The sequence below is a fragment of the Cornus florida genome, unplaced genomic scaffold (assembly GCF_030987335.1).
Source record: "Cornus florida cultivar Cherokee Brave unplaced genomic scaffold, ASM3098733v1 CherokeeBrave_3.0.0_Hap2_Chr04, whole genome shotgun sequence".
Taxonomy (NCBI): Eukaryota; Viridiplantae; Streptophyta; class Magnoliopsida; order Cornales; family Cornaceae; genus Cornus; species Cornus florida.
Window position 1 is genome coordinate 47779203 of NW_026775574.1, and position 26225 is coordinate 47805427.

At 32.9% G+C, this 26225-nt stretch overlaps 1 protein-coding gene across 1 annotated transcript; it reads right to left on the reverse strand.

Moving 5' to 3' along the window:
- Positions 1-1752: 1752 nt before the first annotated feature.
- Positions 1753-26225, reverse strand: LOC132304948 (carbonic anhydrase 2-like). The gene is made up of 10 exons (XM_059802645.1): positions 26086-26225; positions 25971-25997; positions 4864-4932; positions 4194-4325; positions 4025-4073; positions 3515-3631; positions 3327-3380; positions 3099-3175; positions 2875-2980; positions 1753-1941 (listed from the first exon to the last, which is right to left on the reverse strand). Exons 1-10 carry the CDS (start codon positions 26223-26225, stop codon positions 1753-1755), a joined length of 960 nt encoding a protein of 319 aa, XP_059658628.1.

Below are 26225 nucleotides of genomic sequence, written 5' to 3' on the forward strand. Positions count from 1 at the left end.
GTCAGAGGGTTATATTTTCAATATTTGCATCATTACTACTTGTATTTATTTTGTATTGATTATGGTTGATCACAAAGTAAATTCGAAGGCCTTCGTGTGTTTTTAGACAAAATGATTTATTATATATTTATTTATTTAAATTATTATTTTTGTCAAACAAATGTTTATTGTGATTGAGCCAGATATAATCAAAGGTACCAAAATAAATATATTAATTAAGTAGTCGGATTGATGGTTTTATTTATCCGATAATTAATTATGTATAAAGGGGTCAAAGTGCAACATTGATTTAGAGGTTATTTATTATTTAATTAGAGTTCAATTAATTTTTTTTAGTGGAGTAGAAATTAATTTATAAATTAATTGAACTGGGTCCATGGACCGGGCCAATTATTAATTCATTATAGCCAATAAAATAATAAGCCCAAAGGATTCTCACTCATAGCCCAACTTGATATTAGAATCCTATTAGATTTGAGACATGTGAATTAGAGATTGAGAAGGAGTTATTGTTTCTTTTCTTTATCTTTATGTTGCCTATATACATACATGGTCTATGTATATTTTAGGAGTGATTTTTATGAGAAGGAAAAAGGAATATATTTTCTCTCTCTAGAATATTAGGGTTTATGTTCTCATCTAATGGAGGCTCCCACAAGTCTAGTTTTCTAAGGTCTTTCATGGAGGCTTATGAGTGATTCCTAAAGGCAAAACAATTACCAAGAAGATGGAGATCCAAGGAGAAGGCATCTTGCTAGGGGATCTACAATAAGTGAGAACATTCACTTTACAGGAAAGATTTAAAGGTTTATTCAGACCTTTGACGTAAGTATTCAATCTGTTAATTGAATGATACATCATGTTTTATTTTTGTATAAAACTTGTCTCTATGTGATTAATCAAGATCTATGAATCAAAATTCCTCGAAAAGTTTTTAAAACTTGCACGTTTCCCAACAACCACCACATATTAGCACTTTACCTTTCCCTTACCCAGACGATGTGTAATTGTGCACCCGTAACTCGCCCAATATGGTAGTCTGCCAGTATTTTGCATCAGCTCACGACACACCTGCCCACAAGGTCGCCACAAAACTTGTGCTTTAACTTCATATTCATTAATGTTGAGTTCCTTAACAGTGAAAATAGACACTATGAACCTTCCTATATACCTGAGTATAGATGTTTATCTGAAATGAAACACATTCGAATTTTAATTTGTCAATGTCCTACGTTAATTAGATTCTAATTCTTCAATAAGGGAAAATGAAACACATTCGAATTTTAATTTGTCAATGTCCTACGTTAATTAGATTCTAATTCTTCAATAAGGAAAACATCGACCTTATCTCTTGCATGTGCTTAAGAAATATAATTATTGGAATGAAAATTCCAATAACCATTCGTGTATAATCAACATTCTTTTATAAATATATTTTTAGATGTCTATGCTTCTTAACCTAGTATTTCAAATTCAGTATGATCATAAAGACTTAATTATATATTATCTTATCCCCAAAGGAAGTTAATACACAACAGTTGCTTTTAAGCTACAATGAAATACCAAAATATGGTAAAAGCACACCAGAGGTGCTCTATCTTATTTAACATGGATTATTGCTCATAGCAACACACTCATAGCAACACACAACACACATATTTAGAGAGAGAAAGTAGGAAACTATATATATATATATATATATATATATATGTATATATATATATATATGTCTTGACATATAATGTTCAAAACTCAAATTTCCAGAGGCGAGTTGAAGCCGAAGTCGAGAGTGGGTTTGAAGCCGAAGTCGAGACCCCAGAGGCTAAAAGTTCCGTTGTCAAAGTCGTAATGTCCACCCATCAATTGTAGAGTTTTGTTAGCTACTCCATCTCTCACATATGGATAAGTTAATAGGTTCACCAATGACAAATTCACTGCCTCCTGCATAATTGACATTTACAGATAATTTGTATTTTTAGTATTAAATATCATCAACTCCTCTGAAATTTAGTTGTGCAATTGGGTTTATGAATGCTGTGTGAAAAAGGTTTATAGATAAATAAGATATATATTTTTTTAAAGTAATGCCTCCTAAGAGATCTATCTCATGGGAAGAGCTATGAATTCTCCTTTTTTTTAACTTGCATGTAGTATATAATTTATTTGATTTTTTACACATCTCAAAAACTGTTCAATTGCAAATGACTCGATAACCCAGTGAGTTAATGCGTTCGGTGAATTTTGAAGTGTCACTCTATATTTACTAATCTAACTTAAAACTCTTCAGTCTAGTGATTAAATCGGAAGAATTCATGACTCTTCATATGAGAGAGACCTCTTAGAAATATTACTTTTTTTGTTTAATCAAAAACATATTTAGTAACATTTGTCACGTTTTGAACTAAACAAAATAATGCTCACACATATTTTTTTTTTTTTTTTTTGGCTACCATAGCTAAATAATTGTAGCCAGATTTTTTGAAATAAAATCGTAGCCAGATTTTTTGAAATAAAATCAGTATAACGTAATTATCAAAACATTTTTCTTTTTATTTTTTGGCATTGATAAATTGTGCAAACAAACATATTTCTATTTCAAAATCAATCACAATAAAATAAATTACATTTTCTTTAAATGTAATTGAAAACAAAAAAACGAAAAGCCAAATCAACCCAAACTATGTTTAAGGGTACCGAATGAGCGTCTTGGATTTTGAATTTAAAAAAATTTGGTTGAAATTGTAAACTAAATTTCCTCCAAAATATTGATTCTATATTCTTACTCGCAACATTAATATTCATTAAGGAGAATGTCTATAAAGTATAACAAAATGGGTGCCAAAGGGGGTAAGAAGGTCAAAATTGGGAGATTACCTTTTCACAAATATGGCATTGGTCGTCAAATGATAAATCGCCGGACTCTGATATCACCTTGGCCTTAGCCGGTAAGCCAATTTTGACCCAGTCATTTATGAAGTCACTACACATCACAATAGATTATTGCCTAAAAAAATGTTGAACATGAATAAAGTTACAACAATTTAATGGTGAAAGATATATGTATTTTTAAAGCCACGTCAATGTGTGACAAGCCTTACTTAGAGGTTGTTTCATCAGACATAAGACCCTTAATTCCACCACAATGACTGTGCCCTATGACCAGAATAATCTCCACCTATAAATTTTTTCAATATATTAATAGACTTGGACATTCCCCAAGAATAAATGTGAAAATAAACTAAAAATGGTTTTCTTTTTTTTTTTTTTTTTTTTTTTTTGGAAAATAGAGTTTGGAAAATAAAATTAAAAAATGAATAAAATATGACCTGAAGAGACGTGAGTGCATATTCGATGATTGCACCAACTCCACAATATCTAACCTGTGTAGTAGATATTAAACATTTCCACATTATCAGTGTGTGAAATAAGACCATGCAAAGTAAATCAAGCAGGACTAAAAAAATATATCGTTGAATTATCTTTAATAATCTGGTTTAAGGGGTGTTTGAAAAACCTGGTTAAATTCAGGGACCAAATTAGCAATGCTTCGGGACATGAAGGCTTCCCCTGGCCGAAAGTTTAGGATTCGAGATGGGCAGACTCGAGAGTCTGAGCATGCAAACACTAAAAACTGCATAAAAAATTTATACCAAATTTCAAAAAATTAGTCACTAAAAATACATATTGTTAACAATCATGTAGATGTAGAAAAGAATAAGTCACTCCACCTCTAATTATTAAGGTAGCCCTGAGATTTGAACTCTAATCTTATCTACTTTTAAAGCATAATTTGAAAGAGTGTAATTTTAGTACTTAAATTTTCAAACACATATTGGCGGTATGATGTTTAGAATATTAGAATTGACAAGGCTCCAAAAAATAATAATAATAATGGTTATAACACTGGGGCTCTTCACTTAAAAAAAAAAAAAAAAAAAAAAAAAAAAAAAAAAAAAAAAAAAAAAAAAAATAATAATAATAATGGTGACAAAATAAATAAATAAATAAATAAAATTATTATTACCTTGGGGTCCTGGGCTTCTGCAAGTTGACTGTAATATTTTGGATCTTGGCTGAAAAACTCACCCAGATCCACATCAATAGGTAAAAGTAAAACAATTTATCGAAAGTAAAGTCATAGCATTAAAAAATAATAATTAATTCTAGTAGCCATAACCCTTTTGTTAACATACTCGAATTCGTTGGTCTTGAATTGCATAAACCCTTTTTTAATCCTCTCAATTGGATCAAACGAGTCCAAAGTGGCCTCATTCAAAGTGGTTATCCATTTCCCAGCTTTGGTCTCATCCAAGTATTCTTCCTCTCTGCATTCAAAAAAATTAGAAGGTCTAAGGCCGTTTTTCGTATTGTGAGAGAGAAATGGTATTAATCTTAAATTGCATAAAAAAATAATAAAAAAAAAACACCTTAAATTGAATTTGAAAAATATTATAGAGAGAATGAGAAAAGAAATAAGGAGTATTATAAAGGGTTTATGCAAAAACATGTATGTGTGTAGGGTCAAACTAATAATATTACAAATTAGGAGGAGTATTTTCTAAAAAGTAGGGGATGTTAACATCAAAAATTATAGAAAAATGTGTTTGGCTAAGAGTTTTTGAAAAATTATTCTAAAAGGGGTTTACTTTAAGATCATTCTCAAATCCTTTAATTCTCCTCTTTCTTCTTTTTTTTTTTTTTTAACAAATAAAAAAATAATATTTTCTTTCAAATCGTTTCATTTCTTTTCCTTTTATTTCGACAATCTACACTAATCCATCCGAATATAATAATTAGACCTATATACAGAAAAATTTGATTAAGTATTTATGATTGTTAAATGAAATGACAACTAAAGAAAACCTGATAAGGTGATTCATTTGTGCAACAGCCACCTCACTTGAATCCTCAGACATTGTATGTTCCTTATATCTGCAAATTTTCATAATCAAGAGAAACTATATTAAGGTGAAATTCTAGATTAGGGTTTGGAATTTTCCTTATTAAGTGGAATTTAGTGAAAGCACTCTGACTAAATTCTTTGGCTTGCCTTATAGAAAAATACAATAATTTTTATTTTATATTTTCCTAAAGAACTGCCCTTTTAACAATCAAAAGAAATGACTAACCGAAAACAAGACTAAATAATTATGTTGAATAAAATATTAATCCTTCACAAATTTACTATTAATGCTGTAATTATTATAAGGAAATGAATTAAAATTCAAAAGATTTTGATACAATTAGCCATATAAAGTATAGTAATTTAATAACATATTGAAATTAATATCGTAGATAGCATACTCGTGAAAGAATTTGAAATCAAAGCTTATGAAGAACTCATCTTTTCTAGGATTGCCATTTATAGGTCCAAGTATGCATGGTACCATAACAACAGCACTGAAACACAGTAAGGAAAATTCCAAAATAGACAATAAAATATTATTGTCTATTGAAAAACAGGAAAATTCCGAGACACCGATTCAACCGACACTTAAAAATGGCCAATAAAATATGTGGTGTATGTAGGCCATGTGGTGGGCACAAATACATGCTCACATGGAATCTTCCATTGCACTTATAGAGTCCCGATGGGCATAAAAGTTAAAAGTCTCTGTGCTCGCGTTTGGCATGCATTTTATTTTTACTGTTTTATTTTTAAAATATTATAATGTTAATTTTAACAATTATAGTATGTTTGGTGTCACCTTATTTTATTTTACACAGTATTAATATATTTCGTGAACAGTGATCCAAAATCAAAAAATTAAAAAATTATTTTGATAACTGTCCATGGCCCAAAACTATAATTATGTATGTTTTTGTTTCTGACATTTCCACAGCAAAATATTATTCCCAAACGTTCTTTCGATTTTTTTTTCCTAAACACTCGTACAACAAAAATACTATTTCGATTTTATCCAAAAACAAAATACCTAAAACAAAATGCATGCTAAATGAGTCATAAGTCACATTTTCATTGCTCATTTGAATCTCTATAAATGTTTCATATCAAAGTTTGTAGAAAAAATTTGCTGACAATTATTGCTTCTGTGATAATAATAAAAATTTAAAAAGAAAAAGAGAAAGAAAATTATTGGTGGTGTGCAGTGCAATGAGAGAGTAGGGCAGCCCTGGGCCTAGACGGTCGAGGCAGTTCCCTAGACCTCGAATTTGAAAGGTCCTCAAATTTAGGATATGGGCAAAAAAAAAAAATATAAATAAATAAAAAAGTTACGAACAAGCTTAAAAGGCCCAAACACACTAATCAACCAAATCAAAATCAAACACACATTTATTTGATATCGCTATTCAGTACTTAACACAGAACACGGTAAGCTATTTTTTAAAATTAGTGTGTTTGATTTACCACTTAAACTATTATGCACTAGTTTAAACACAGACAAAAATTTTAAGCCACACGGTCTTGCTTAACGCTTATTGCAAAAGACGATAAATGATTTCAATGTTACCATCAAATATTATATTTTTAGGTTCTCCATCACTTGTTCACTCTTAAATTAAACTTATTGAAGTACTTTCTATTTCAACTTTGCATTTCTATTCCCTCTTTAGGTTCCGATAGATTTTTATTTTTAGTTTACTCCAATTTCTCAAATGTTTCATTGACTTAAAATATAGATAATATTTAACAATATATATATATAATCATGCAATGAAACCCTCACACCATTGTTATAATACAAATATCTACTATATAAATAAAAATCGAATGATTTGTGCGTGAAATCTAATCTCCTCCTAAATATTTCATTTTCATAAGTTATTCATTTTATATGTTGATTTTGAATTTTTATACTCAGTTTTGAGATTAATATCCATTGTTAAATTAATATATTTTATTGGTGAAATTCATTATCTTATCCATATGTTTATGTTTTAATACAGCATATTTTATAATAATATTATATATAGAAGATATTGAAGGCAAAAATGTAATATATACAATATTCAGATTTTAGTTTTTGCATTTAATAAATAATCTTAATGAATTCAGCACTTAAAATTAATACAATATCAAACAAGTTTACCGATTAATATATTCAGTATTTAAAATTTCAACGCTTAAAATTAGTATTTGAAACTTTTCGTGCTTAATTTTCAGTTTTATCAAACGGCACCTTACTCTCCTCTTTTATTCTCTTTCGTGAACTAGCCCTAGACATTCGGATTCAGCTTCAAATATCAAAGCGAAAGTTTGCCGATTCACTCCTCCTTCAACAGCTCCAAAGCTCGCTCAATCACAACTCAAAGTCAAACTGTCAAAGGTGTGCTTCCTTTTTTCCAACTTTTCTCTCTGTTTAGTATATATATTTTTTGCTGTTCAATAACAATATAACTTCATTTTCTTGAAGTTTATTTTGCAGAATCTGGAGTTGTATGAAGTTCATACTATGACTTTGAGTTGTAGGAATCTAGAGTTTGATTAAATAATTTGTTTTAATATTCTGAAGTATAATTTTGTTGTTGTTCTGTCTCTGATCTTCTTCCTTAGTGATTCTATTTCTTGTGTTTATGTTCTATTCGTTACAGGTTGTGAGTTTTTTTAAACGTTTTTTGTTGTCCTTTTCAAACTGATTGTGAATTTTTTTTTTTTGTTTTTTTTTTTTTAATTATTATTTTTTTTATCTCTCAACGTTTTTGACATTTTTCTGTTGTATAATTTCTATTTCTGCATTTTTATGACAGTTTTGTCCGCTAGAAATTTTGAATTTTGGCATAAAAAAAAAATGAAAGGAAGAAGAAGAATTGATTCAATTTTAAAAAAGAGCTTTTCATAAGTTTTTGAGCAATACAAACAAAAAGAGTTTAGTTGAACATTTAATTTTTGTGACTAAGTTATTTTGAATATTTTCTTTTAATTTTTTGATTTAAATTATATTGTGCCCTTTATAAAGCACGAAGATCGAGTTTTATTTTGTATATGTTCAGTATTAATATATTTTATGTGCTAATTGTCTCATTTTAATAAAAATTTCGCACTCTTATAATTTTTTTGCACTTGCGAAACCTTACGTATAAATGGCGTGCCATTTAAAAATTTGTTTAGGACCTCTCAAAAATTGAGAATCTCCAGGCCGCCCCTCTTAGAGAGGATTGAGTCCTCTACATAAGTGAAGGTCGGAGATCATTCACATATGGTATGGTCTCAAAAACAAAGTAGAACTCACCCCATATGTAAGTACTGATCTCCACCCAACCTTGTGCATATATAATATGTAGTACCGTGGTGTGCCCATTAGAGGATCTGTGCCAGAGGGCGAAGCCAATTAATGCCTAGTGGGGCATGTGACGTCTGGCTTGGCTCGGCCACTATAATATATATTGTATATATATATATATATATTTTACATTATATATGAAAAATTTATATAATGCCCCCTAAAGTTTTTTTATTTTTTTAAATTGATCTCCTAATTTTTTATTTTTTATTTTTACTCTTTTATCCTTTAAATTCGTTTAATTTCCTTACAAAAAATTAAAATTTCTTTTTCAAATCAAACTCCTTTTTTTTTTTTTTTTTTTTTTGCCCTTTCTAAGTTCTTTTATTTTTCTTATATTTGTTAGATATTTATTTGTCAAATAAATAATTTTTTTTTATACTACTCATTAATTATCATATTATTTTGCAATAACTTTTTTCTATTTGCCTCATGATTTGAAGAATCCATATTTGTTATCTTCACTAATTTTAATTAATTAATTAATTGTTATTTTTAACATTGTGTTGTGCCCCTGAATTGAATTTCTGACTCCTATTTGATGCAAGAACATCTAAAAAGAAAAACGTAGTGTTATGAGGTGAGAAAAAACTCCCTTTTTTTCTGAATTATTATTATTATTATTATTTATTATTATTTTTTTCACTTGAGTCTCTTTATAGGAATTTACTCACTCTTCATTTTTCCTGGATAATGTAATAATATATTGGAGTAATTACATATCTGATAAGATTTTAATAATAGACGATTTTCTCATGCATTTTTTTTTTTTATGTTCATGTAATTTTCTTACTAAACAATTAGTATTGTAAACTTGTTTGATTTTAAAAAGCGTAAATTTTTTAATTCAACTTTGTTTCAAGGCACAAAAAATAAATACCATCACAATCACTAAAACCATGAAGTGGCAATTACTAGTATTGTACAGAAAAATAATTAGTTCTCTCTCTCGTAAAATTTACCTGTGTCACTACTGATTATTGACATAATTTTTAAAACTCCTTAAGAACGTAAAACATAAAGAAAAAAAAAAAAATAGTAGGATAATATATGACATGGTGGTTGATGGAATTTTAGATAGGTGTGGTATATGATTTATATATTTAACCGACATATAGATATAGAATATATATATATATACACACACACACACAGAAGTCACAGGTTAAATTCGAATTGACTACCTCAGTTAAAGTCGAACACAAAACTTCACGTGCTTGGAGTTCCTTTGTCCAGCTTGCCGGTTTGGACTTTAATAACTTTATAATTATTTTTTAGTGTATAAAGTGCTCTTGTAATGTGAAGAAACTAGGACACATACAAAAATACAAGATACATATTTTTAATGCCCACCTCACCTCAGTACAAGTTGAAGAACTCAACACTAAAAGAAGCCATTAAAATTTAAATAGCACAAGATTTTATCTGTCAAAATGTAAAACTTGATTTAACCAAACGAATCATTTCAATCTACGAGTACGATGCTTGAATAATTAATAAATTAAATTAAATTAAATTGTTGGATTAGTACACCACTACAAGTCTACACCCTCAAGGAGATGCTTTGAATAATTTTAGGGTTGAGGTTTCTGATTATATATATATATATATATAAATTTGAATAATTTTAGGGTTGAGGTTTCTGATTATATATATATATATATATATATATAGGGGAGAATGACAGCGCGCAAGGCAATGCACATGAGATACTCCTCAAGATTTTATTCTAGGTTATCTAACAATACTTTTTTTTTTTTTTTTTAAATTCAAAAACCATTTTCAACATGTTACAACATAAGTTGTACTCCAATTAAAAAGTGTGGGTTAGGTGCAAAAACAAGATTTTTGTTATATATATATATATACATATAGTGGGGCTCCGAACTATTTTACTACTGACTATATATATATATATATGCAAATTGTCGGCACGCAATTTGAAAAAGTAATGATGGCACCAGAATTATTTTCACGAAGGAATCAAATGTAATTGGTGCATATGACTGGCTTAGTCGGCATCATCTCCCATAAATAGGAGTGATGTTGTATTATGTTAAAATAACTTCAACTAATGCTGCGATTGGTGTACGTGCAAGAATGAAATAGAATGCAAGTATGAATGGAATGCAAGTAGGAATAGAATGGAATGACCATTCTCAATCTATTGTTTGATTGTAAATATAAAATTTGTATGAATGAAATAATAATAACCATTATAGTATTTGATTGGACCAATTTTAATTTTAGAATGGAATAATTTTCTAATTGAGTTCTCCAAAATATCACTGTTAGTAAAAAATAAAATAAATTAACAAAATGACATTCTTCTATAATTTCTTAAAAATAAATGGTGGTAGTGGCGGTGGTGGATGGTGGTGGAGGTGGAAAGCAGTAATGGTGTAGGTGGTGGTGTTGGAAGGCGATGGCGATGGCAATGGTGGAAGGCGGCGGTGTTGGTGAAAGGTAGCAATGGTGGAAGACGGTGGCAAGAGTGTTGGTGGTGGTGGAAGGAGATAGTGGTGTAGGTGGCGGTGATGGAAGCTAATGGAGGTGACTATGGTGGTGATGGAAGACAGTGGAGGTGGTGGTGGTGGAAGGTGGTGGAAGGCGTTGACGGTGGTGGTACACCACATTTCACGCCTCGAATATGCTTTTACAACAACAATATCGAAAGCGTAGATTTAAAAAATATTCAGAGCTAATAACATGTTTTCGTGTGTCTGAGCAAAATAACGAGTTTTTGTTAAGAAACCACTAGTCTCGTCTAACTAGATTGACACTGATTCCTAAAACATATGTTGCCTCTTTTCGTGGACGTGGGTGTGGTAGTGAATATGGTCGTGGTGGTTGAAATGACAATGAATATGGTCGTGATAATCGAAATGATCATAATGGTGAATACGATCGTGGAAGAAATCATTCCTATTACCATGAAGGTTATCAATTCTCAAATTTTAACAATCATAGATTCATACCATATTCCCAGAAAAGGGATTATATTGAAAAGGGGAAAGGTATGGCCCAAACTTCAAAGACAGATGCAAATATTTGTTATCGGTGTGGAATGACAGGGCACTGGCAAAGTATATGTCGTATGCCTAAACACTTGGCTGATCTATACTAAGCCTCATTGAAGGAAAAAGGGAAAAGATATAAATGAATTTCACCGATTTCAATGAGCCAGTGGATATCACAAATTTGGATGTGTTTGATTTTTTTGAGGATTGTGATGAAAAAATTAACCACTTGATTGGTGATGGAAATGTCCACATCAATTAAACTCTGGTTATTGTCGAATACCAAAGCACAAAAGTGTGGTGTAGTGTGGCCAAGTTTGAATTTATAGAATACCATTACCACTACTAATTATTAATGTAGCTAGAGTAAGTAGGGATCATCCCAAGGGATATGAACGGTACTTTGGAATCAATGTTGGAGTAGTAGGTCGAATGATCAAAAGAGAGTTTGTTGGTTGAATTATACTACAATTTAAAATAAATAAATGGAATGTAAAACAACTATAACTGATGAGCACTGAATAGTGCGCTTTTAAACCCTTTAAGCTTGAGTGTTCTAGGACTTTTATCTATTTTATTTTCTCATTTTAGTACTTATTTGTGTTTTTGTCTATTTCAGGTCAATAATGTTAAAATGGGCTAAAAATGGTTTCTTAAGGCTTTTTTGGAGTCAATCTAAGTCTTAGTGAGGATCCGGAACAAAAGGAAGCTGATTTGGAGCAAAAGGAGGCTAATGTTGAAAAACTGCCAAATTGGATCGATCCAACTTTTTCTAAGATCGATCGTTTTTTTTGAGATCGATCGATCGAAAATAAAAGTTGGATCGATCGAACTTTTCTCTGATCGATCGAAGAAAAAGTCTAATTGATTGAACTTTTGCTGGCAGCGAGCTGTCTTATTCCCGCGCGAGCCCAAAACTCCCACCTACCACATAGTACGGGATTAGATATTTTTGGAGCTATATTCTTGACTTAGTGACTAAGAAAAGAACAATCTATAAAGGGAAGTGACCCATTTTGTAAAGAAGCTTTTATCATTTTATTTTTTTACATTGTAATTTATATTTCTCGCTCTAGAAAAGTTATAGATTAGGGTTAGAAGAAAAGAGGGAAGTGGGGGCACATCTCAAAAACCCATCTCTAGACCCACTCTCTCTCTATCTCTAGAGCTTCAAAGAAAAAGAAGAAGAAGAGGAAGAAGAAGATGGAGCCATATTTGGAGCTTGCCCTTGAGGGTTTCATGACCACATCTATCTCCTCTATGATTGGCTAGATCTAAACTTAGGGCTTGGATGAGCCCTAAGTTTTGTGTAATCTAAACTCTTGTATTTCTATTTTTGGGGATTTATATATGTTGTTGTGATTAGTGTTCTAACCTTGTGAATTTAATGAATCTTGGTATATTTCTATGATTTCTATAGTTTAATTCTTCCTATTAATTCTCTAGTTTATTTACATATCTATGTATGATTAAATTAGGAATTATTTCTTACATAATTCATATGGATCAATTCTTTCTATTAATTCTCTATTTGATTACATGTTGTCTTATGTGTGATTATTTGGGAATTGATCTCTACACTAGATTCTCTATGTTGGTTGCATGTCTATGTGTGATTAATTAAGAATTTAGTGATGGCTAAGCATGAATTTTCATTGAATGGGTTTGTTAATTAATTTGATGGATTATTCTTTTGCTTGATGGGTTGTTCTACAATTTAATTCATGTTTGTAGGTAGGTAGACAATCTATACATGATTTGATATTCCATGGCTTATTATTGCAAATTCCATGATTCTCTAGGTTGATGTGTGCTACAATTGTGACTAGTTTGATGGGTCATGCTTCGATTTGATTGGTTGTTCTACACTTAGTTTATTTGTTGGTTAGGTAGACAATTCATACATGAATTTGATGGTCCATGCTTAATATTGCAATTGGTAGTTGCATTTTGTTCACAACAATATATTCCCCATTAACGGAAAGCAAGTGGTTAATTACACGAGCTTAGTGGGGATTCTAACACCCTAAGACCTCTCTTCATATCTCTTAAATCCCTATCTCAACTTAGTTTATTTTAATTGCATTTTAATTTCCTTGTATCTTAGTTTAATCAACCAATCTCTCTCTTTGCAATCATTTGGTACATTATAGTTGAAGTTAAATTCCAACACGTATAATCCCTTGGGATGATCCCTACTTACTCTTGGTACATTAATAGTAGTGTTGGTAGTGGTTTTTATAAATTTAAATTTGACCTAAAAGACTTTTCTTGAACCGTACATTCACTACATTATTTTGGCGTTCACAAGCGGCTATCGTCAATAACAAATAAGGTGTAGAGAATGAGAGAGGATTCTTGGGACATAGAGCTCACCACTAAGCATTGCCTTCCTAGACATTTGATATTTGATAGATCAGGAGGATTGTGTGTTGTAAATGAAAGTGTGTGCCATTAATTGAAATATTAAACATAGATGGCCAAGTAAGTATACATTGTCTAGTCAATCTAGTGAATAACACAACATATCAAATTAAGCCATTAATCCTTCTATAAGCCCACAATTAATGCACACTCAATAAATTAAAGAAAAATACTACTTGCATTCATAAGTATGGAACATCAAACAACAAGAATGGTGTAATGACCCAGAGTTTCACGGATATTTTTTTTCCGTTGTCTTTCCTTTCTGAGTTCAGTTTCTCTTCGCTTAGTGTCGTCTCGAGTGCTCTGGAGTGATTTCCGAGACTCTTTTATGTGGATCGACAATTTCCTTTGAGGACTGAGTTGTTTCCGCATTTTTTATTTTTCGACACTATTCACTTTTCGTCATTTTCCCTATTTCGTCATTTTCCCTATTTTGTCTTTTCCCCGTTTGACACTTTGTTGGCGTAACCACACTTATTGTGTTCGAAGTTGGTTTTTGACTTCATGTATCTCCATCTTAAGTGGTTTTCACGAAATACGTATCTTTACTTTCGCAAGAAAGTACTCTGGTTGCTCTCGATGTCCATAGGGGCATGGATGCAAAGTTCTTTGAAATTATTTTCTTTTCTTAGGGTGTTTTTTGTAAATATCTTTTGAAGATAATTTATTTTAGGGGTTTTTAAGAAAATATTTTTGGAAGATATTTTCATTCTGGGCCATAAGTGTAGTTTTCACTTTTTAGAGGGGCCATTGTGCAATTAATGAAAGTTATTACAAAATGTCTTGTTTTGAGCCTAGATCCTCGTATGGGATTCATTTTCACATTTCTTCAAGTTGTGTACTCTTGGAATTTCCTCCTGGTCGATGTTTTCCAGTTTCAGGGTTTCTGGCCCCAGTTTGCGCTAAACTTGTTTTGGATATAACTTTCTGCCCGGGACTTAGTTTTTGACGCCATTTCTTCCGTTGTTCATATTTTATCATTTTGAATCTTTTTCGTTCACAAATTTTTTCTATTTGAGCGCGTCTACTCAAATTTTACTTTTTCGGACCCAGCGAGGCCTGTTCGGGGCACTTTTTGAGATTTCTATAAAAGGGGGGTGAGAAATTTCATTTTTCATCTTTTCCCCTCTTCGTGCACGACCTGGAGCTCCCATGGCAGCCCAAGGGGTGCTGCCATCTTCTCTCTCCTCTTTTGGTTCACTTTTCCTTAATGAAAAGTCTTCGGCCTTAACGTTTGTTGTTCCCCTCGCCGTGCTCTACCTTTCCCCCTTATTAGAATTCAGTTTTGACCATTTCTTAAGTTTGGTTTTGAGGTCAAGTTATGATTTTGATGGGGCTTTCATGGGGGTTATGTTCACGGCGTTGTCCTCAACAAAACCTAGTAGTTTCGTCGGATTCGGAGCCGTTCCATTTTGATGGCTTTTGAGATTTTCGTCTCAAATTGACGTAGGGAATGTTTTAGGCTTTTGTGTGTGTTGTATTGAGTGTTTAGCATGATTATACAACTTATATATATTCCTTTGTATCAAATCTTGAAAGTTATTAATTTTTATTTCTTTGTATAAGATTTAAAATTCATAGTGATATATAACTTTGACTTGAATTGTGGCATGCTAGAAAATCTAGTTTTAATATGTTTGTTAATATATATTAAATTGGGATTAATTAAATAAGAATTACTCTTTTTAGTTAATATTTATCTTTTGTGAAAGATTAAAGTGCATGGCCGTACCTTGCATGAAATTAAGTTGTAGTATGCTTCTAAATTAGGTTTTGGCATGTTGTTTAACATACTTTAATTTGAGAGCATTTGGACAAGTATGAAAATCTAGAGATTTTAATTAAAATGATTAATTAAAATCTAATTAAGGGTTCCGTTGGCCTAATTGAGTGTTTAGCTTGATATTTGTAATAACTATGACTTATGTACTAGCATATGTTAATTTGAGACCATTTAGAGTTGTTTTAGAATTGAGAGATTTAATTATCATGATGTAATTAAATTCTACCTTGTTGCACTGTTGATTGAATCATGTAATTGACATTGATAATATGTTTAAGACATGATTTTAGGCTTATAATGGAATTATGAGTTTATGTTCCAATATTGAATTATATTATTGTAGCGCGTAACGAATCGCGGTCTGAAGATTCGACATGTGATGTTATAATAGCGCATAACGAATTGCGCTCTGAAGATTCGACATTGTCATCCTATAGTTGTTGTGGATTTAGAGCATGTGTTGTGTGGTTACAACCTACTTGTGCATGAAGGTAGTTTTGTGTACTGTTTAATACGTATATAAGTTGTTAACTTATTTATTTTGGAGTTGCTTGGGACATTGTTAAGCTGTGATGGCTAGGGTTTGGCTCTAGTACGAGGACAAGAGTCCTTTAAGTCAAAAGTTCGCGCGTTGGGTAGGCTGCTGGGGGTTAGTAGTTCCAAATTTGCCTTGTCTCGGCGGAAATCTGAGCTGTGATGTCCAAGTCTTCCACTATTTGATTTCGCATTCAATTCCAAGTTGACAACCAATGTTTAATTGTGACTTGTGGTTTTGGTAATTGGCGATTTGATGTTTTTAAGTACATCCATACTAATTTGATATATTTAGTTGATTTAACACTTTTAGATTGCTAGTTGATAACCTAGAGAATCTATGTCTTGATGTGTGGTATTAGATATTCTAATTTTACTAAATTGTTATATTTAGTTGATGTTGCATTTTAGACTTCAAGTTAATAACCTTGAGAACCACTATGTTGTTGCTTTATGTAAGCATACTCCTATGTTGTTGCTTTGTGTAAGCATGACCCTATGTTGTTAAAATTGCATGAATGAGGTGATTGATTCTAGAAATGATCTTAGGTAGCTAGGATGCTCCCTGAGTCTCACCTTGACATAGACGTTAGGTGGAATGAACCACAATAATTAATCATGTAACTTGTAAAACTTTAGGTCGATGCATGCTCATTTCCTACGAGTAGCTTTATGTTACTCACCCCTATGATACTGGGGCATATTTCAGGTACATGATACAAGATTGGAGATTGCAATTGCTTGGGTGATTTGTTGAGTTGAGCTTCTTTAGAAGCATTCTTGTTCACATGCAAGTGTTAGCATGTTCATGATTTGTCTATGAAATGTAATTTTTCTAACTTGGAGGTTTGACATGTCAAATGTTGTAAATGTATTGTAATGAAGCCATAGGCCATTGTAGCACATCTATTTTATCATATTACATACACTTGCATGCTCACTTTGGCAAACAATACCTTCCTTGATGAAACAAAAACCTAAAGTTAGATATTTTGAGTTTGACCCTATTCTGTTACAGGGGCATTTCGGGTATTTCACAATGAGTTTTTTTCATTTTTCTTCGCGAGTCACGTAGAAAACTTGATTTTGAGGGGTTTTTTTTTTTTTTTTTTTTTTGTGTTTTTCCAGAAAACATCATCTTGGCCCTCAAAATCCATATTTTTTCAGAAAATCCTTGCTACCAGGTTTTGCAAATTTTTAGTTCAAATGTAGTTGGTACTATTCATCGACTTTTTTTTTAAAATCGTCACGACCGATCCAAAACTTCCGGAGGTCTTGTGGGTGCATTTTAAGATTTCATTTTCAATTTAGACAATTTAAAAACCTCCCGAAGCCCTGTTTCCAAAACTTGGGTAGTAGCTCGGATTAGTTTTTTTCCTCTTGACCTGATTTTCTTGGCGGCATTCTGGGCATTCTACAATGCATTTTTTTTTTGTTTCCGTTTATGTACGGGGTAGAAAACTTGATTTTAGGAGGGGTTTATTCTTTGAGTTTTTCCAACAAAGTTCGTTTAGACGCCCGTTTTTACTCTCAGTTGCAGTAGTGGTGGGTTGTCCTCGTCGGGCCGCCACGACATCATTTTTGTTTTTGTTCTTTCTCCTTCGTCTGGACTCTGAATGATGAAATTCTTGAGTCCATTATGATTAATTTTTTATTGTCTCTCTAGTGGTATGCTCGATAGCACTTGAATCCACTTTTTATAAAATGACCATTTTGCCCCTAGGTTCTTTTTATCCGTTTTTGAAACGACACTTATGCATTTGTTTCCTTTGGGTTCTGTGACCTCATTGAGGATCACATTGGTGTCTTAGAGACGTATTGTATCTTTAGAGACCATTGTTCCACCTTTCGCTTCCGCATTTCGGATCCATTATCGGGTCATCTTTTGGTCATTACTGACGCACCGGGTTTACAAAACTTGGGCTGTCACAAATGGATTGTCCACCTATCTAAGAAAGTAAGGCAATTACACTATAACTAAGCTAATAACATGAAAATTAAACTAATTAAACTAAGGAGGTGGTACAATCCATTAAGAAATAAGTATGAACCATCAAATAAATCATAAGAGTAATCCATTAAGCACCATGCTTTAACCATCACTAGATTCATATTATCAACAAACATAGACATGCATCAATGTCACAAAATCTAGAAATAAGCATATGACCATTCATTCTAACATACATAGACATATGAATAGAAGTAAAAGATCAATTGGAAGTATAAAACTACACAAATCATGTAGAAACAAGATTTATATAATTATGAGGTCAAAACAAGAATTACAACACAAATCTTTCTAATTACAAATCATCAAGGTCTAAAAGGCATGCTTAGGGCTATCTCTAGCCCAAGAGAGTAGTTTAGCCACTCATTGATGTTGTCATACAACCCTCAAGGGCTCTCTCCATGGTAGAATTCATCATTCTCTTCTTGTGTTCTTGGTAGAAACCCTAGATGAGTGGAAGAACTTTCCCAAATTGTATATTTCTCTCTCTAATCTCTAGCCAATTCCTCTCTAACTAACCAACCTCCTTGCTAAAAATTAACCAAAATCCTTATATAGTAGCTTAAATGTCACACCCAATGGTCAGACCTCGTGTACTAGGACCTCCAAATGATTGCACTACGAGTATAACTTTTATTTGGCTTGAAATAAGTTTTTCACGCAATTTGAGGCAGTTCGATCGATCATATGGTTGCTCTGATTGATCGAAGCATGGCAGCGCACTTTTTTGGATTAGGACAAGGGTGAGATATTTTTGGGAAAAGGACAAAAGTTGTAAGTGTGGATAAGATCAAAAGGATTGATCGATCGAATGAGGTTGGATCGATTGAATATGGAATTTTCCTGAGGATAAGGATAAAAGGCTTGATCCATCATGGCAAGGTTGGAACGATCACAGTGTGATTGATCATAGCTCGGTCCGATCGATCGTAAAAGGATTTTTCACCACTTTGCTTCCACTTTACTCCTTTCTTCCACTAGGCTTGAGATTACTTCTTTTAATGCTCTAATTCAGTTGAATTGACTTATTTTAGGGATAAGTGTCTGAAAAGGGTAATAACATGAAATTAGACTAAAACAGAAAAATAAGATAGAATAAAGTCCTAGAACATTCAAGATTAAGGATTTAAATGCGCACTTTTCAGTGCTTATCACACCCCTAAACTTAAATATTGCTAATCCCTAGCAATGAACTACAAAGAAAAGAAAGAAATGAACAACTAAACAACTAGGAACTAAAAAGTAATAAATGGTACACGCCACTTTCGTAGGGAACACGATTGCATTTACCATATGCAATAAGCCTTTTAAACCCCTAGGTTACCCTTAGCGGATGAGTGAAGTCTCGTGAGGGTTTCCAGAAATGATACCCACAAACATCAAGCTCTTTCTCACTAAAGAGGCACCAATATTCCAAACAAGTATCGGGAGAAAACTACCTCAAGTATGCAATTTTTCAACCATTTCCAAGCAATCTCCAAAATTTTAACATCAAGTAAGCAAGTATAGTCCTCCACACATCAAGACAATGATCATGCAAATTAAAACAACTCTATAATCCTTTTTAAGTGAACCGGCATCAAATATATTGTTATCTAAGCCAACTAAAGAAATGATCACATCCGGCCTCAAACTAGCACACAAATCTAGTACTGATCATCAAGACAAAGAATAGATATTTTATTAAAGCTTTATTCAACTAGGTGCACTTATTCTTTTCCATTGATTATTTTTATTTTTATTTTTTCCTAACCTAGAGGATCAAAGATGGAAGCATAGTGCAATGTGCTGATCTATTAAGCTTTCTAGCGATCCATGAGGTCAAACGTTTGGTCAATGACTCCCAAACTGGACGGCTTTAGGGCATTAGGTGTTAAAACACCTCTAAGGACTTACAAGCTTAAATCAACTAGGCTACAAATCAAAACAATCTCCATTTAATCATTTCCCACTTCTCACCTTTTGTAACTTTTTTTTTTTAATATAGTTATTAACCTAGAGTTTGGACCCTCCACCTTTCGGTGCGAGAAATTCAGTGCTTGATGAGGCTAGAATCCTAGCTACTCAATGAAAAGGGTTTGTTATTCACCTTTGTCAAGAATGAAAGGTTTCAATGCACTACTAGCTCAATTGGGATATAACCAAATCAATAATCAACAAAACATGTACCCTACAAATGAATGCTAGTGTGCGCCTGTGCTAGTGTAGAATCCTAGATTGAATCTCAAAATAATCACAAAATCAGGGTGATGTGGACCACAAATGCAAGCAAGATATCAATCTTTTGAAAAATCTACTCCTAAATGGCATCCACAAAGTATACAGGGAGTATTAGACTCTCAAGTCACGTAATTTTTAAATTTTAAGCAATATAATCCTCAAAAGATCAAAATTATAGCTAACATGGACCAATCATAGTAAATCTCTCAAATACACAAGTCATACTTAAAATCTTGAATTGAATACAAAGAACACATATTACCCCCCCCCCCCCAAAAAAAAAAATAATAAATAAATTGCACAATGTCCTCAATGTATAATAAGAACAAAAGAAAGAGGAAAGAGTATACCAGTGTAGCTATGACGATGAATGGTCGGGACACAAGTATCCAAAGTGGGTGGTATAACGCTCTCAAAGTTAGGATTAACTGTGGTCCTAAAAAGATGGCACTAGGATAAACTCTCATCAAATAACAAAATGTGTAACGACCCGGTCATTTTCCTTCCTTTCCTTTTTTCCTAAAATTTTACGGATAAATTTTTTCCGTTTAAATTTCTTTTCTGAGCTCTATTTCTTGTCGCTTAGTGTCATCTCGAGTACTCAGAAATGGTTTCTGAGACTCTTTTCCGTTGATTGACAACTTCCTTTGAGGACCAAGTCATTTCTGCATTTTCACTTTTCGGACACTATGCGCTATTTCGTCCTTTTCCCTATTATGTCTGTTCCCCGTTTGTTAGTTTTTGGCACAACCTCACTTTTCATGCTCGGAGTTGGTTTTTGACTTCACGTGCCTTCATCTTCAGCGGTTTTCTCAAAATACGTATCTTTACTTTTGCAAGAAAGTACTCTGGTTGCTCCCGGTGTTCGTAGGGGCATGGATGCACAATTCTTCAAAATCTTTTTCATTTCTTGGGGAATTTTTCATAAATATCTTTTGAAGATATTTTATTTCAGGGGTATCTAAGAAAATATTTTCATTCTCGGGCATTAGTGCAGTTAACCCTTTTTGTATGGGCCATTGTGCAATTAACGAAAATTATTGTAAAAATATCTCGTCTAAAGCTTGGATCCTCGTACAGGATTCATTATCATATTTTGTCAAGTCGTGTACTCTTAGAATTCCGTTCTGGTTGTTTTTCTCTAGTTTCAGAGTTTCTGACTCCCGGTTGCCGTCGAACTTGTTCGGGGCATATCTTTCTGTTCGGTACTCAGTTTTTGACGCCGTTTCTTTCGTTGTTCATGTTTTCTCATTTCTAATCTTTTTCATTCATAGAGTTTTTCCGTTTGAGCACATTTTCTCAAAATCCACTTTTCCAGACCCAAAGGGGCCCTTTCGAGGCACTTTTTGAGATTTTCTATAAATAAGGGGTCTTAAGAAGAAAAGTCAGATTTTCTTTTCTCTCTCCTCTCTCTTGGCCTGCAGCCATGGTTGCCAAGGGGCTGCCATGCTTCTCCTTCTTTTTTTGGCCACTTCCCTCGAGTGAAAACTCTTCGACCTTAACGTTTAATGCTTATCTTGACGACGCACACCTTTCACCCTTATTGGAATCCATTTCTGACCACATTTGAGTTTGGGTTTCAAGTTCAAGTTTGGATTTTCATGGGGCTTCTTGGGGATTCTTGTTCACCGTGTTGTCTCCAACAAAACCCTTCGGTATCGTCGGATTCGGAGCACTTTTATTTCGGTGGGCCATTGAGATTTTCATCTCAAATCGAGATAGGGGGTGTTATAATTTACTTTCTTGTTATATTGCATGCTTATGATGTATATACAACTCATATACATACTTGGATATCAAATCTAGAATTTTTATTTGTTTAATTTTCATGTATGAGATTTGATTTTCCCGATAGGTTATAGCATGTTTTAAACTTGTGGCATGATAGAATATTATCCCTTGATATGGTCATTGAAATATATTAAATTTAGAGTATTTGGACAAGGAATAAAGATTTTATTTAATATTTATCTTGAATAAATATTTAATTCATGTGGCCTTAACTAGCTTGTCGGTGTATGTTAGCATATTAAATTAGGCTCTGGCATACTCTTCAGCATATGTGAATTTGAGAATATTTGATGATGTTTTAAAATCTAGAGACAAATGATTAATTTGATTAATTAATTTATTCCGAGTGCACTATTCACTCCATTGGATTTCTGACTTGATAATCTTGGTATACATGCCATTTGGTTTCACATATATTAAATCTAGAATATTTGATTAAGTTTTGAAACCTTTCAATTATTATTTTTTTAGTATTAAAGTTTAATACTCATGACCGTACATTGCATGAAAATCACTTGTATCGTGTTGGTAAATCAAGTCTTGACATGTTGTATAACATATATTAATTTGAGATCATTTAGATAAATTTCAAAACCTAGAGATTTTAATTAAATGAAATAATTAAAATCCATTCAATAGCTTCTTGGTCTTGGTTAAGTTTCTAACTTGGAATTCATGCTTTTCTTGACAAGTTCCTCACATGTATCAATTAAGAATAATCTGATAAGTCTTGAGACTTACATTTACTTATTTCCTTTGTATGGAATTTAAATCACATGGTCGTGTCTCGTATGAAATGAACTTGTAACTTGATGTTGGACCTGTATTTCATGAAGCTTTTAGCTTTTCATCATGTATCTAGACCCCTTGTATCTTGATCTCATTAAGGTAGTTAATGGACTAGCATGGTTGTCTTAGAATGATTTAAGTTACTCATGTGTTGTTAAATAAGTAATTGAATTATGTGTCTTATACTTGTGGTGTATGTACTTCAATGGATTTCTTATGCTATATATCTTGGTTCTAATCTATATAGATGCATACTATGTTTTCTTGACATTTCACATGCCATTATAGTTGATGAACTTAGGGCATGACTTGTGTATTCCAAAATCTTGGTTGTGCATGAAACGTGGTTAATACATTTCTTGTATTTTAATAAAATCTTGACTTGTACAACTTGTTGATTTTGGGACTTAGGATATCAATCAAGAATTGTCATGGCTAGGACTTGGCTCTAGTACAGGGGAAGGTACCCTTGGGTTGATAGCTCTAAAGTGATCCCAAGAATAGGGGAAGGTACCCTTGGGTTGATAACCCTAAAGTGATCCCAAGACTAGGGGAAGGTACCCTTGGGTTGATAACCCTAAATTGATCCTAAGAGTACGGTTTTAATTCGGGCGATATCCAAGTTTCCACATTGTTTGATTTCACTCTTTAGATTTCAAATGTTGCATTCCTCGAATTTTTAAAACTCCTTCGTGTTATAGGAAATGTTCCATCCTTGTTTAATCGCATAGATATTATGCCTTGTTCTTGATTTTGTGTGTTACTTCTATTGTGTTAATTGGAATGCTCCAATCATGTTAATTGCATTGATAATGTAATTCTTGTCAACTTATATCCATGTATACTTCTTGTTTTGTTAAATTGGAATGTTCTAATCATGCAAATTGCCTTGACAATTTGATCTTTATATTCTAGTACCTTTTTGTTGTGTTGTGTAGACTATTTTAACCCTTGCTTAATTGTATTGATAATTCAATTCATGTAAATCTATGTTCAAGCACCCTTCTTGTCGTGTTCTTTGGATTATTCCAAATCTTGATTCGTCTCATATATGTTTATATATTATGATTCTTATTGATTTATACCCTACAGTAGCTTAGGATGATTCTTGAGTCTCACCTTGACATAGACGTTAGGTGGAATGACCCTTTTGAACTATTACATGTTAGTCTAAAAATCTGTAAGAAATCGAGTTGACGCATACTCATTCTTTACGAGTAAACTTGTTTACTCACCCCGAAGTTATCGGGGGTTTTATCAGGTACAGATGTCGTGGTGTAGGATGCACAATATCCTGGGATCGTTTCGATGGATTGAAGTTCATTTGAGTGTCTTCTTGTTCACATGCAAGTGTTAGCATGCTTAAGTTCACTTTTTGAGTTGTATTGTGTAATTAGGTCGAAATGTCGTTTTTTGCCTTTGACTTGTAATATCTGCTTAAGTACACTTTTTGATACTCATTCCATGTATATGATATGTGGCCAAGGGCCGAACTTCATTTGAAATCCATGTATATTGAAAAATGTAGAATTTTGCCCTTAATGAGAAAAGTATGAAAATTAGGGTTTTAATATGTCATTTTTGCACCGGAGTGTGCATTGTGTATGAAATTCATTATTTACCATCCATTTACCATGTATGAGGTGTGGCCAAGGGCCAAACACCATTTTGTTTCCACTTTTGTATTTTAGGGGTTCATTTTCAAATCGGGTGGTGTAACGTGTGTTACGGCACATCCACTAGGACCTATTTTATATGTATGAAGTGTGGCCAAGGGCCAAACGGTCATTTGAAACCATTTCCTAATTTTAGTTTTCACTTTTCTCATTTCAAGTTAATTTTCGCCTTTTTGGCCGTTGGAGGGTCGGATTTTGACTCAGCCATTTACGTTTGTATGAATGATCGTTTCCATGAAAAACCCTTTCGTTTGTGTTTTGAGCCTCCTACGGATTCATTTCACATTTTTGTTGAAAAACTCGGCCCAAGGGCATTTTAGGGAATTTCTTAGGGAAATAAATTCCATTCTTAACTTTTTCACATAGAAAATGTGATTTTAAGGGGAGTTTCTTCACGACATTTTTCCGAAAAATGTCATCTTGACCTCAAAAATTGCACTCTGAACTCAATTTTTTGCATTTTCATTGTTTCTGCTGTTTAAGTTCAACTCTGGTCAAGTCGAACCGGTTCAAGAATAGTTGAACCGGTTCAAGGTGTCAGCTTGGTTCAGCTTGGGTATACTACCAATGTTGAACTGGTTCAAGAATGTTGAATTGGTTCAAGTCCTCCAGGGTTTTCAGTTTTGGACTTCCAACTTCAATCTGACGTAACTTCTTCGTTTCAACTCGGAATTAGTCCATTCATGAGTCTAAACTGACCGCGTCGAAGTAATATTTCCAATGGTACCAATTTCAGCTTTAGATTCTTCTCCTAGATCAAGATATCCTCATTTTAGTGAAAGGGTGTCAGATTTGGTTCGAACCGGGATAGGGTTCATCTGGGATTTCTCTTCCTTTGGCCTTGGGACTTAATGTGAAGTTACCGAAGGATGGTTTTCTATGTTTTAATCTAATTTGACTTGTTGAAAGTTAAATTCCTTCCTCTTTGGGTAAGATGACCATTTTACCCTTGGTCATTCTTTCGGTGGGGTTTTGATGCCCTTGTCTTCATTTTGTTTCCATTGAGCCTCGAAACTCTTTCAAAGTCCACTCCTGTGTCTTAGGGATAACGTACATCTCTAAGGACTTGTCTTTATTTTGCTTCCGCACTTTATTCATTTGGGTTCCGTGACCTCATAGGAGGTTATCTTAGGGTCTCAAAGGTGTGTTGTGCCTTGGGAGACCGTTGTTTCATTCTTTGCTTTCACATCTGGATCCGTTAACGGGTCAACCTTCAGTTCATCACTGACCCACTGGGTTAAATAAAAACACTGGTCGTTACAAAATGGGATAAATTATGGTGCACAGTGGACATGCTAATGTAAGTGGGACAGTAAATAAAAGAGAGAGAGGAATAAGGATGGTCCTGAAAAATATGGGTTGCATTCTCCACTGAAGTTACTGTAATGCACCTGATAATGGAGTCAACATAAACAAAAATATCAACATGAGATCAAAACATCCAAAATATCCAAAAATAAAGAAAGTATAATGTACATCACAGGTAACAAGCCAACAGACTGGCTGCAAAAATGCAATAATAGTATCATAAAGTAACATTCTAAAAACATAACTATAAAGATGAGATATAAAGAGAGGTCAGGCAGAAGACGACGGTCTGGCAGGGAGTGAACCCCAAATCTGACTGGATATGTCTCGTAGTGTAGTCATAACATTTGTGCGGAGGGTGGCCATATCTGCCCTGAAGGAAAGGACTGCGTCTTGTAATGCCTGGAAACGTTCCTCTTGCAT